This window comes from Phyllobates terribilis, unplaced genomic scaffold (genome assembly GCF_046119375.1).
Source record: "Phyllobates terribilis strain yellow unplaced genomic scaffold, ASM4611937v1 Scaffold_13__5_contigs__length_258822181, whole genome shotgun sequence".
In the NCBI taxonomy this organism is placed as follows: Eukaryota; Metazoa; Chordata; class Amphibia; order Anura; family Dendrobatidae; genus Phyllobates; species Phyllobates terribilis.
Genome location: NW_027362773.1, coordinates 159,573,156 through 159,586,685, shown reverse-complemented (window position 1 = coordinate 159,586,685; position 13,530 = coordinate 159,573,156). Strand labels below are relative to the sequence as shown.

General features: G+C 44.4%; 1 protein-coding gene across 2 annotated transcripts in view; it reads right to left on the bottom strand.

The window, feature by feature from the left end:
- CREB3L1 (cAMP responsive element binding protein 3 like 1) overlaps positions 1-12,246 on the bottom strand; it is a 91,444-nt gene extending 79,198 nt beyond the window's left edge. For both annotated transcript variants that reach the window (XM_073658860.1, XM_073658861.1), the window contains exon 1: positions 11,532-12,246. In XM_073658860.1, the coding sequence (XP_073514961.1) occupies positions 11,532-11,624 (93 nt within the window). In that variant the 5' untranslated portion in view covers positions 11,625-12,246. The remainder of the gene's footprint in view (positions 1-11,531) is intronic.
- Between the last annotated feature and the right edge of the window lie 1,284 nt (positions 12,247-13,530).

Genomic DNA, 13,530 nt, shown 5'->3' with positions numbered 1-13,530 from the left:
GATCGCTCTGTGTGTAATGACTCTATAATAGATCCCTCTGTGTGTAATGACTATATAATAGATCCCTCTGTGTGTAATGACTCTATATAATAGATCCCTCTGTGTGTAATGACTCTATATAATAGATCCCTCTGTGTGTAATGACTATATAATGGATCCCTCTGTGTGTAATGACTATATAATAGATCCCTCTGTATGTAATGACTATATAATAGATCCCTCTGTGTGTAATGACTCTATATAATAGATCCCTCTGTGTGTAATGACTCTATATAATAGATCACTCTGTGTGTAATGACTCTATATAATAGATCACTCTGTGTGTAATGACTCTATATAATAGATCCCTCTGTGTGCAATGACTCTATATAATAGATCCCTCTGTGTGTAATGACTATATAATAGATCCCTCTGTGTGTAATGACTCTATATAATAGATCCCTCTGTGTGTAATGACTCTATATAATAGATCCCTCTGTGTGTAATGACTCTATATAATGGATCCCTCTGTGTGTAATGACTATATAATAGATCCCTCTGTGTGTAATGACTCTATATAATAGATCCCTCTGTGTGTAATGGCTCTATATGATAGATCCCTCTGTGTGTAATGACTCTATATAATAGATCACTCTGTGTGTAATGACTCTATATAATAGATCACTCTGTGTGTAATGACTCTATATAATAGATCCCTCTGTGTGCAATGACTCTATATAATAGATCCCTCTGTGTGTAATGACTCTATATAATAGATCCCTCTGTGTGTAATGACTCTATATAATAGATCCCTCTGTGTGTAATGACTCTATATAATAGATCCCTCTGTGTGTAATGACTCTATATAATAGATCCCTCTTTGTGTAATGACTCTATACAATAGATCACTCTGTGTGTAATGACTCTATATAATAGATCCCTCTGTGTGTAATGACTCTATATAATAGATCCCTCTGCGTGTAATGACTCTATATAATAGATCCCTCTGTGTGTAATGACTCTATATAATAGATCCCTGTGTGTAATGACTCTATATAATAGATCCCTCTGTGTGTAATGACTCTATATAATAGATCCCTCTGTGTGTAATGACTCTATATAATAGATCACTCTGTGTGTAATGACTCTATATAATAGATCCCTCTGTGTGTAATGACTCTATATAATAGATCCCTCTGTGTGTAACGACTCTATATAATAGATCCCTCTGTGTGTAATGACTCTATATAATAGATCCCTCTGTGTGTAATGACTCTATATAATAGATCGCTCTGTGTGTAATGACTCTATAATAGATCCCTCTGTGTGTAATGACTATATAATAGATCCCTTTGTGTGTAATGACTCTATATAATAGATCACTCTGTGTGTAATGACTCTATATAATAGATCACTCTGTGTGTAATGACTCTATATAATAGATCCCTCTGTGTGCAATGACTCTATATAATAGATCCCTCTGTGTGTAATGACTATATAATAGATCCCTCTGTGTGTAATGACTCTATATAATAGATCCCTCTGTGTGTAATGACTCTATATAATAGATCCCTCTGTGTGTAATGACTCTATATAATGGATCCCTCTGTGTGTAATGACTATATAATAGATCCCTCTGTGTGTAATGACTCTATATAATAGATCCCTCTGTGTGTAATGGCTCTATATGATAGATCCCTCTGTGTGTAATGACTCTATATAATAGATCACTCTGTGTGTAATGACTCTATATAATAGATCACTCTGTGTGTAATGACTCTATATAATAGATCCCTCTGTGTGCAATGACTCTATATAATAGATCCCTCTGTGTGTAATGACTCTATATAATAGATCCCTCTGTGTGTAATGACTCTATATAATAGATCCCTCTGTGTGTAATGACTCTATATAATAGATCCCTCTGTGTGTAATGACTCTATATAATAGATCCCTCTTTGTGTAATGACTCTATACAATAGATCACTCTGTGTGTAATGACTCTATATAATAGATCCCTCTGTGTGTAATGACTCTATATAATAGATCCCTCTGCGTGTAATGACTCTATATAATAGATCCCTCTGTGTGTAATGACTCTATATAATAGATCCCTGTGTGTAATGACTCTATATAATAGATCCCTCTGTGTGTAATGACTCTATATAATAGATCCCTCTGTGTGTAATGACTCTATATAATAGATCACTCTGTGTGTAATGACTCTATATAATAGATCCCTCTGTGTGTAATGACTCTATATAATAGATCCCTCTGTGTGTAACGACTCTATATAATAGATCCCTCTGTGTGTAATGACTCTATATAATAGATCCCTCTGTGTGTAATGACTCTATATAATAGATCGCTCTGTGTGTAATGACTCTATAATAGATCCCTCTGTGTGTAATGACTATATAATAGATCCCTTTGTGTGTAATGACTCTATATAATAGATCCCTCTGTGTGTAATGACTCTACATAATAGATCCCTCTGTGTGTAATGACTCTATATAATAGATCCCTCTGTGTATAATGGCTCTATATAATAGATCCCTCTGTGTGTAATGACTATATAATAGATCACTCTGTGTGTAATGACTCTATATAATAGATCCCTCTGTGTGTAATGACTCTATATAATAGATCCCTCTGTGTGTAATGACTCTATATAATAGATCGCTCTGTGTGTAATGACTCTATATAATAGATCCCTCTGTGTATAATGGCTCTATATAATAGATCCCTCTGTGTGTAATGACTATATAATAGATCACTCTGTGTGTAATGACTCTATATAATAGATCGCTCTGTGTGTAATGACTCTATATAATAGATCCCTCTGTGTGTAATGACTCTATATAATAGATCCCTCTGTGTGTAATGACTCTATAATAGATCCCTCTGTGTGTAATGACTATATAATAGATCACTCTGTGTGTAATGACTCTATATAATAGATCCCTCTGTGTGTAATGACTCTATATAATAGATCCCTCTGTGTGTAATGACTGTATATAATAGATCCCTCTGTGTGTAATGACTCTATATAATAGATCCCCCTGTGTGTAATGACTCTATATAATAGATCCCTCTGTGTGTAATGACTCTATATAATAGATCCCTCTGTGTGTAATGACTCTATATAATATAGAAGTTTCACTTTTTGTATTGAAGAACTGAAATAAATTAACTTTTTGATGATATTCTAATTTTGTGAGAAGCACTTCTAAGTAGGAAAATGTGAACTTTACCCAAATGAGACTAAATCCACAAGAATGCCCCCAGTAATAAAACCAGCTGCTCCCATCACGCCAGCAGCAAATGTGCAACACCTGAGAGATGCAGCAGTGCCCATTCTGCGAGACAGCAGCACTGTAATTTCTACAGCAGGCTGTCATCTGTAATTGTGAGCGTTGATTCATGACCAGCGACAGCTTCCAAGCCGTAGTACAGATTCCAAGGAGCAGAACGAATAATTAGTGACAACCACAAGCATATTATATCATTAGATTTAGTTCCTGTCACAGCGGGACAGCGGCTTCCTTTTAAATCCAACTCACTGGAACCACAGAGAAAGCGAAAAAGTTCATAATGAAGGATGCTAAACTGTAGAGCCAGCAGAGCCGAGAGAAGGTGCACATCTGTGTCTTACCTATCACATGAATCTATCATCCATTATATCTATCTATTATCTATCTATCTATCTACACTGCTCAAAAAAATAAAGGGAACAGTGAAATAACCCATCCTAGATCTGAATGAATGAAATATTCTCATTGAATACTTTGTTCTGTACAAAGCTGAATGTGCTGACAACAAAATCACACAAAAATCATCAATGGAAATCACATTTATTAACCAATGGAGGCCTGGATTTGGAGTCACCCCCAAAATTAAAGTGGAAAAACACACTACAGGCTGATCCAACTTTGATGTAATGTCCTTAAAACAAGTCAAAATGAGGCTGAGTATTGTGTGTGGCCTCCACGTGCCTGTATGACCTCCCTACAACGCCTGGGCATGCTCCTAATGAGGCTGAGTATTGTGTGTGGCCTCCACGTGCCTGTATGGCCTCCCTACAACGCCTGGGCATGCTCCTGATGAGGCTCAGTATTGTGTGTGGCCTCCACGTGCCTCTATGACCTCCCTACAACACCTGGGCATGCTCCTGATGAGGCTGAGTATTGTGTGTGGCCTCCACGTGCCTGTATGACCTCCCTACAATGCCTGGGCATGCTCCTGATGAGGTTGCGGATGGTCTCCTGTGGGATCTCCTCCCAGACCTGGACTAAAGCATCCGCCACCTCCTGGACAGTCTGTGGTGCAACGTGACGTTGGTGGATGGAGCGAGACATGATGTCCCAGATGTGCTCAATCGGATTCAGGTCTGGGGAACGGGCGGCCAGTCCATAGCTTCAATGCCTTCATCTTGCAGGAACTGCTGACACACTCCAGCCACATGAGGTCTGGCATTGTCCTGCATTAGGAGGAACCCAGGGCCAACCGCACCAGCATATGGTCTCACAAGGGGTCTGAGGATCTCATCTCGGTACCTAATGGCAGTCAGGCTACCTCTGGCGAGCACATGGAGGGCTGTGCGGCCCTGCAAAGAAATGGCACCCCACACCATTACTGACCCACTGCCAAACCGGTCATGCTGAAGGATGTTGCAGGCAGCAGATCGCTCTCCACGGCGTCTCCAGACTCTGTCACGTCTGTCACATGTGCTCAGTGTGAACCTGCTTTCATCTGTGATGAGCACAGGGCGCCAGTGGCGACTTTGCCAATCCTGGTGTTCTGTGGCAAATGCCAAGCGTGCTGCATGGTGTTGGGCTGTGAGCACAACCCCCATCTGTGGACGTCGGGCCCTCATACCACCCTCATGGAGTCGGTTTCTAACCGTTTGTGCAGACACATGCACATTTGTGACCTGCTGGAGGTCATTTTGCAGGGCTCTGGCAGTGCTCCTCCTGTTCCTCCTTGCACAAAGGCGAAGGTAGCGGTCCTGTTGCTGGGTTGTTGCCCTCCTACGGCCCCCTCCACATCTCCTGGTGTACTGGCCTGTCTCCTGGTAGCGCCTCCAGCCTCTGGACACTACGCTGACAGACACAGCAAACCTTCTTGCCACAGCTCGCATTGATGTGCCATCCTGGATGAGCTGCACTACCTGAGCAACTTCTGTGGGTTTTGGAGTCCGTCTCATGCTACCACGAGTGTGAAAGCACAAGCAACATTCAAAAGTGACCAAAACATCAGCCAGAAAGCATTGGTACTGAGATGTGGTCTGTGGTCCCCACCTGCAGAACCACTCCTTTATTGATCGTGTCTTGATAATTGGCAATAATTTCCATCTATTGTTTATTCCATTTGCACAACAGCATGTGAAATTGATTGTCAATCAGTGTTGCTTCCTAAGTGGACAGTTTGATTTCACAGAAGTTTGATTTACTTGGAGTTATATTCTGTTATTTAAGTGTTCCCTTTATTTTTTTGAGCAGTGTATTATCTATCATATATCTATCTATCTATCTATTATCTATCTATCATCTATCTATTATCTATCTATCTATCATCTATCTATTATCTATCTATTATCTATTTATCTATTATCTATCTATTATCTATCTATTATCTATCAATTATCTATCTTTCATATCTGTCATCTATCTATCTATTATCTATCTATTATCTATCAATTATCTATCTTTCATATCTGTCATCTATCATCTATCTATTATCTATCTATCATCTATCTATTATCTATCAATTATCTATCTTTCATATCTATCATCTATCTATCTATTATCTATCTATTATCTATCACTATCTAATATCTATCAATATTTGTAAGGTTGGATGAGTCCCTCAGTTGTTGGTGTGTCAGCAGATACAGGACTCTGAACCTTTAAATTAGAATTAAAGGTGAGAGGCTATGTTCACACATCATGTTTTTTTCATGCAGTTTTTTATGGAAATTTTCAGCTGCTTTTTGCAGTACTAGCAAAGTCTATGAGAAACCAGAATTCTCTGCTCATACATCATGTTTTTTTTTTGTTCAGGATTTTGTGCCTTGCGTGTTTTTTTGGAAAATAGAGCATGTCACTTCTTTCAGCGTTTTTTCACCCATAGGAAGTAATGGGTGGTGAAAAAAATGCACCAGAAACGCAGGTAACTTTTTGTCAGCGTTTTTTTCAGTTTTTGATGCCAAAATAGAATGGTTTTTTTTTTCACCGAACTTTATGTACATGCATAAAAAGAGACAGAAGGACAGTGACAAAAACGCTGAAAAAAATGCACCAAAAAAATCACCAACAGTAAAAGAAAAATGCTGAACAAACCTCCCTTGCGAGATCAGATTTTCCTGCAGAAAATTGATGCAAAAAAACCCATGATGTGTGAACATAGCCTTACAGGGTTTTAATCGGACTAGGGCTATGTTCACATTGCATTTTAGGCTTCTATCAGAGGCTCCGTCGGGACTTACGTGTGAAGCCCTGGAAAACGGAGTTAGGACGTTTGCGCTGACATTGACTTTTATGATGCAGACTGAGTCATAGTGTGCTCTCTCGAACATCATTTTTGGTAGCATCCGCCTATATGAAGCGTGTGCCAAAACGTGGTCCACTGCGCTTCAAATTATGTTCGACAGCACAATGTGACTCCATCTGCATCATTAAAGTCAATGGCCCCTTTAGTGCCAACGTCTGAATCCCGTTTTCCAGGGCTTCAGATATAAGCACCGTCGAGCCACTGGCAGACGCCTAAAACGCAATGTGAACACAGCCTAACGCATTTTACCTGAACTGACACATTGTAGCAAACTTTTAGGAAATGGAAAACATTTGCTGCTGGTGTGTTTAGCGCACAGAGGATTGTCTAGACTGGATACAATTGTAGCAAATTCTCAGCTGTGAAAAGTATTTGGTCTGTGCAGACTATTTTTTGTTGTTGCTTCTTGGAAACAGCAATAATCAGAGCCCGTACCTTAGCTTAGTGAATGGGAGTTTGTGATGGGGGGACATCACGTGCCATTTAGCAGCCCTGGATCGGCTGCAGCCTTCACATTCTATCTGAGCCGGAAGAGACAGTGTTCTTGCTCTCTTCGGACTTGGATAGTTCATGACCGTTTGAGACAATCACTGGCTGCTGATTGGCTGCAGTGGTCACATTACACCCCTCACCGGGAGAGGAAGCAAAGATACCAACGGGGGACATGACTAGTGGTGCAGACGGAGGGCTTCATTAAGTGTCTGGGCTTTTGTGACCACCATGAACCCATTTGTACAATAAAATAAGGTACTGGACAAACCCCTTTAAGGGGTTATTTTATGAATGCAGTCCCTTTTATACTAGTACATATGTTGTATGGGCTGTCAATTAGGATCCCCCCTCTGGGAACCATAGTGAGGAGACCCTTATAGAAAAGCAACACAGAGGCCTCGCTCCTTGACCCCTAGTAATCAAATCTAGTGGACCCCTTTAATACAGCCCTGTCACATTTCTATGGAATGCCCCCCCCCCACTCCCTGCGCCTCATCGCCATGATGCAATATAAATGAGCCATCCTCGGACTATTCATCCACTATCTTCCCTATGTAATCCTCCGGAGTAATGAGGCAGAAACATGCGGGGTCGATCCTCTGACACACGTCTGCAGGCACGGTCTGTAACTGCGAGGAGTCCTGTGAGTCATAGATACATCATAAAGCCATGCTCGTCTTATAGGGGCACGTCCGCCTGTCCCTACAAGTAAAGTGAGGTGACTACACCGGCCCTCCTGGCCATATAGCACGACCCTGTGTCACTGCTGATATACCAGTCATCTCTTCTTGATTGATGTAACAAATGTATCAACTTGTACAAGGTTGCAGGCGGTGCAGGTGCAGGAGCAGCTCAGGTCAATGTATCACAGGGGTCTCATCTGTCATTGGTTGGAGACAAAGTTGCCAAACCAATGTTTTCTTTTTCTTGACAATTTATCCAAAAATCACAGATAAAGAACATTTTATCCATGTTCACAATCCAGAATCCCAATCTGAAGGCATCAGTAACCATTAATCCAACCGGATGATATTTACTAGATAATTCGCTGCAAAGATTTCTCCTGCTTTGTAAAAATGTGCGTTTTTTATTTTATTTTATGGACTGTCCATGAATTTACAGACAGTTACCAGCCCTAGTGCGAAATGTCAGAAGGCGGGCGTTAGAAATAGTGCATGTACTGACGCCCTAAAAATACTGTTTATTATGATTCATCAGTCACTATGGGTCTAGGGTCTCAAATCCCGCACACCGATCAGCAGTTTGCAGGATGTACACAGCCGAAACCGCAATTCTCCGTACACGCGTAGTGGTCGTTCTCGGTACTGTAGCTCAGCTCCTATTGAAGTGAATGTGATCTGCAGTACTGAGAACGGTCACTACATATTGGGCGGCACTGTGGTGTTGTACATCTGCAACTGCAGGATCGGCAAACAGCTGATTTTGGGGGTGCCAGGTACCAGACCCACCAATCTGATATTGGTACATGCACCTTTTTCATGAATAAGGCCTCATCTTGAGGTAACCGAGCATGTGTTATTCTCTCAATTCACTTCTATGGGAGTTTCAAAATTTGTTGTGTGCAACTAACAGAATTAAGGGAAGATGCACGGAGGTCTTCTCTGCTCGCCCTGGGCTGAAAATATAGAAACCGCACATGCAATGTGAACAGACATTAATGAGAAGATGAACTGCAGATGCTCGAGTTTTTCAATCCTTGTGCATTTACTGTGGATTTTGTTCAGGAGAGTTTTGCTTTTCTACTGTCGCATTCATCTGATACAACACCATTAGGATGAATCGAAACGTTTTTTGGTTGTAGAAATTTCTGCAACATAATCTGCATTAAGGGAATTCACCATTGATCCGCCATATTGTTACACTCAGGATATACTGTATACTCGGGAAATCCGCAGCATAATACGTCACCAGCTAAGTACATGGTCAAAAGTCTCATCTACACATTTTCAGAACGTAAATTTAATTGTGGATTCTGTAAATTTACAGGAGTGTCAATTCTTTCTGCGGACTTTTGTTGGGTATTGCACCTTTTGCAATGTATAGGGTGATATCCGTGGCAAAATCTGCAAGTAACGTGTGGATTTGGTTTGATAAAATAGGAAATCGCCTTTCGTTTACCCAGTTTGTGCATGTGCAAGATAATGGAGCAAGTTTTACACACCACATTACTACGGTATCTTCGCTATAGCAGCTCTCATGGCATGCTAGGAGTTGTAGTTCTGCATCAGCCAGAGACCCCTAGGTTGGCCACCCGTCACTATATGGTCTGCTCCAGCAGGTCCGCCGCTAGCCCTGTCCATTATACAGTTATTAATGTGGGAAATCCATCCACCCCTTGGTAACCTGGGGGATTGTCGAAGGCTTTGTTGTGAGACATAATATAACATAATAGGAATGTGTCTCCGACAAGTCCATCATCATCATCATCACTCCACACGTGCACAGTGTAATATTACAGCGCCTAGCAGCAATGACAGCTACTGTACCATGCCCCCTGCGCAATATCCTACAGATGTAGCAGAGCCGAGCTTGTCATTTAAAGGGGATGACCCAGAGAAGCATTTATCACTTACAGTATCTACAAGATAGGTGATAATTATATGGTTGCTGAGGGTTTCACCAATCGCTAGAGCCCCATTTGGGAGGAAAGTGGATTATGTGTGGGTCACACATGCGTAATTCACTCCATTCAATGTGTGTGGGACTGACAGACAATATGCAATAGGTGATAAATGCATGATAGCGGGTCCAAAGCCCTGGTGGTCGCACAAGCACATGTCCGCTCCATTCTGTGTCAGAAACTGACTGAAGCAGGAGTGACCACGGCTTCATTCATTCCCCTCTGGATAAGACCCCCTATTCTAGTGATTAGTGGGGGTTCCAGTGATCATGTAATCATCACCTAATACATATGTTACTTTATGCATTGCAATAATGCTTGAAACCCCTTAATCACTAGAACACTTTCTGGAAGAGAGTGATTGCACCCGTGGTCACACATGCAAGCTTCTGCTCCATTTTGTGTCAGCCCCCTAGACACTGAAAGGAGCGGTACAGCATGTAGGACCACTGCTTCATTCAGTCACATCCAATGTGGGGGTTTAGGACCCCTGTTCTAGTGATTGGTGGGGGTTCCAGTGATCATGCGATTATGCCCTATCACTTTTGAGAATCATTAAATGGAGGTCCGGAGAAGACTGGTGGTCATAACTGCACATCATGGCTCCATTCTATGAGGCTGCCGGGTACCGCACTCTCCTCCAGCACCGACGCTCAGACCACCTCCTTCAGTTATCTCAGGGGCTGCAGCATCTATAACCTATCACATTCCCAATCCGTCATTTTATGACTCCCTATAAAGTCTTTTACAAACCCTCAGGTTACAAAGGGGTTGATGGTTTTGCCACATTAATAACCTTATAACAGACGACAGGTGATACATGCTTCTTTTTTATCCCTTTGTGGATCTTGACAACAATTGATTTGCAGAATTCAAGGACAAGACCTAATATTCTCACAAGGCAAAAAAAAGTAAAAGAAGTCAGATCACCCACATGAAGACCGAGACAGGGAACCCGCAGTGCGGCCGGATAATGAATCAGGAAAAGGAGAAATATTCCAGCTACAGGTATCTTCCTAAAAATTGTAAACTTTATTAGGTCATATAAGATGGTGCATATTGCATCTAGAAAGACATGATATAAGCAAACGCGTTTCAGACTATATGTCCTTAATCATTGCAATGATAGTCTGAAACGCGTTTGCTTATATCATGTCTTTCTAGGTGCAATATGCACCATCTTATATGACCTAATAAAGTTTACAATTTTTACGAAGATACCTGTAGCTGGAACATTTCTCCTTTTCCAATATTCTCACAAGCCACACTCAGCTCTGCTACATCTCCACCTAAGAAACAGCAGGTGTAGTGTAGAAAAGGATTCGCACTCTGTTCTCCGGTCAGTTTTATTTCCATTTTTCTCATCCTCTTGGGGAGCAGAAAAACAGTAATAAAATGTTTCGTTACAGGACTCTTTTACGTTTCCAAAGATAAAGGCATCCCTTCCGTCTGCCATCGTTTTTTTGTGAAGAACCTGCAAAAAAATTTGATTTGCACAACTTTTTTTTTCTGTCCCCAAAAAATGGAAAGCAAATGGATCCAGGGTTTTTTACCTTTAAAGTCCCGGAAAATCATATCATAATGGACGCTCATCTGTTAGGTCATCCGTTAATGGATCCGTTTTTAGCAGTGAGCAGCGCGAGAGGGGACAGAGACGACTCTAATAAAAATGGATCCCATCAACCGGAACAACACGGAAATCAAAGTTGTTGTTTTTTTGAACTTTGGTTTCCCTTTGCACCAGTTTTTTCTAGTGGATCCATTATAAACAGACATTTATGGTTTACAGCATCAGGGTTGGCTGGGACTTGTGGTCCTCAGGTGACGGACGATCAATTATTATCCAACGTGACATAATTTCTCTTACCACATTGCTCATAAAATCCGCCTCCGTCAAGTCCTCCAGCTCCAGGAAGGGGCTGTGGAAGCTTCGCTCTTGTGTCACGGTGACCCCCTCCATGGTGGTCGCAGCTTCTCGTCCTCAGGTGTCACCGGGGTTGGCCGCCATCCATGAGAAAGGATCAGTCACAGGTGGCTGGATGGGAAGAAGGAGCAATGAACCAGCGCCAAGGTGTAAAGTGACCTGCTGCAAACTGCAAGAGGATGCCAGGAGGAGGAGAGGTGCAATCCAAAGTGTGGAGGTCAAGTCTGGGGTGTCAGCAATGGGTGCATGGACCAAAAATAAGGAAGGGGGTGTGCAAACTAATGCAAAAGTATCTGCAAGCTATGGGGGGTCCCGGATCAGAGACCAAAGCAATGGAGGAAATAGTGATTGCAGAAAATGGGGTCACTGTGCTGCAAAAACAGCAAGATCTGGGGTGACAGGGGGCAGGATGGGGTGCAAGGATGCCCGGGCTGGAGTGGGGGGCAGGCTCCCGTGTCAGTAGGGCTCAGCAGGCCCTGTTTCCTCCCAGTGCATGGTGCTCCCCTCCGGGGAGAGGGTCTCCCGTCCGCCTGATGGCTCTGCCCGGGGATTGTGCAGTCCTGAGCCTGTGTCTCCCGGTGACTCTCCGCAGCTGTCAGCGGCAGCCGGAGCCGACAACCTGCGCCACGCCCCCTTCATGAATATTCCAAATCCTCGCTGAGTTCACGTCTTAAACCACGCCCAAACTATGCATATTCATCAGCAGGCGTGAAAGCTACGCCTCCTCAGAGACTGCGCGGCCAGTGGAGAGGAAAGCCACGCCTCCTGCAGGATCACGTGACGGCGGGAAGTACAAGGCTGAGGCGACGGTGTGAAGCCGGCGGTCCTGAGGCAAGAGGGGACGGTGTGAAGCCGGCGGTCCTGAGGCAAGAGGGGACGGTGTGAAGCCGGCGGTCCTGAGGCAAGAGGGGACGGTGTGAAGCCGGCGGTCCTGAGGCAGGAGGGGACGGTGTGAAGCCGGCGGTCCTGAGGCAGGAGGGGACGGTGTGAAGCCGGCGGTCCTGAGGCAAGAGGGGACGGTGTGAAGCCGGCGGTCCTGACAAGAGGGGACGGTGTGAAGCCGGCGGTCCTGACAAGAGGGGACGGTGTGAAGCCGGCCGTCCTGAGTCAAGAGGGGACGGTGTGAAGCCGGCGGTCCTGACAAGAGGGGACGGTGTGAAGCCGGCGGTCCTGACAAGAGGGGACGGTGTGAAGCCGGCCGTCCTGAGGCAAGAGGGGACGGTGTGAAGCCGGCGGTCCTGACAAGAGGGGACGGTGTGAAGCCGGCCGTCCTGAGTCAAGAGGGGACGGTGTGAAGCCGGCCGTCCTGAGTCAAGAGGGGACGGTGTGAAGCCGGCCGTCCTGAGTCAAGAGGGGACGGTGTGAAGCCGGCCGTCCTGAGGCAAGAGGGGACAGTGTGAAGCCGGCTGTCCTGAGTCAAGAGGGGACGGTGTGAAGCCGGCCGTCCTGAGTCAAGAGGGGACGGTGTGAAGCCGGCCGTCCTGAGTCAAGAGGGGACGGTGTGAAGCCGGCTGTCCTGAGGCAAGAGGGGACGGTGTGAAGCCGGCTGTCCTGAGTCAAGAGGGGACGGTGTGAAGCCGGCTGTCCTGAGGCAGGAGGGGACGGTGTGAAGCCGTCGGTCCTGAGACAAGAGGGGACGGTGTGAAGCCGTCGGTCCTGAGACAAGAGGGGACGGTGTGAAGCCGTCGGTCCTGAGACAAGAGGGGACGGTGTGAAGCCGTCGGTCCTGAGACAAGAGGGGACGGTGTGAAGCCGGCGGTCCTGACAAGAGGGGACGGTGTGAAGCCGGCGGTCCTGAGGCAAGAGGGGACGGTGTGAAGCCGGCGGTCCTGACAAGAGGGGACGGTGTGAAGCCGGCGGTCCTGAGACAAGAGGGGACGGTGTGAAGCCGGCGGTCCTGACAAGAGGGGACGGTGTGAAGCCGGCGGTCCTGAGGCAAGAG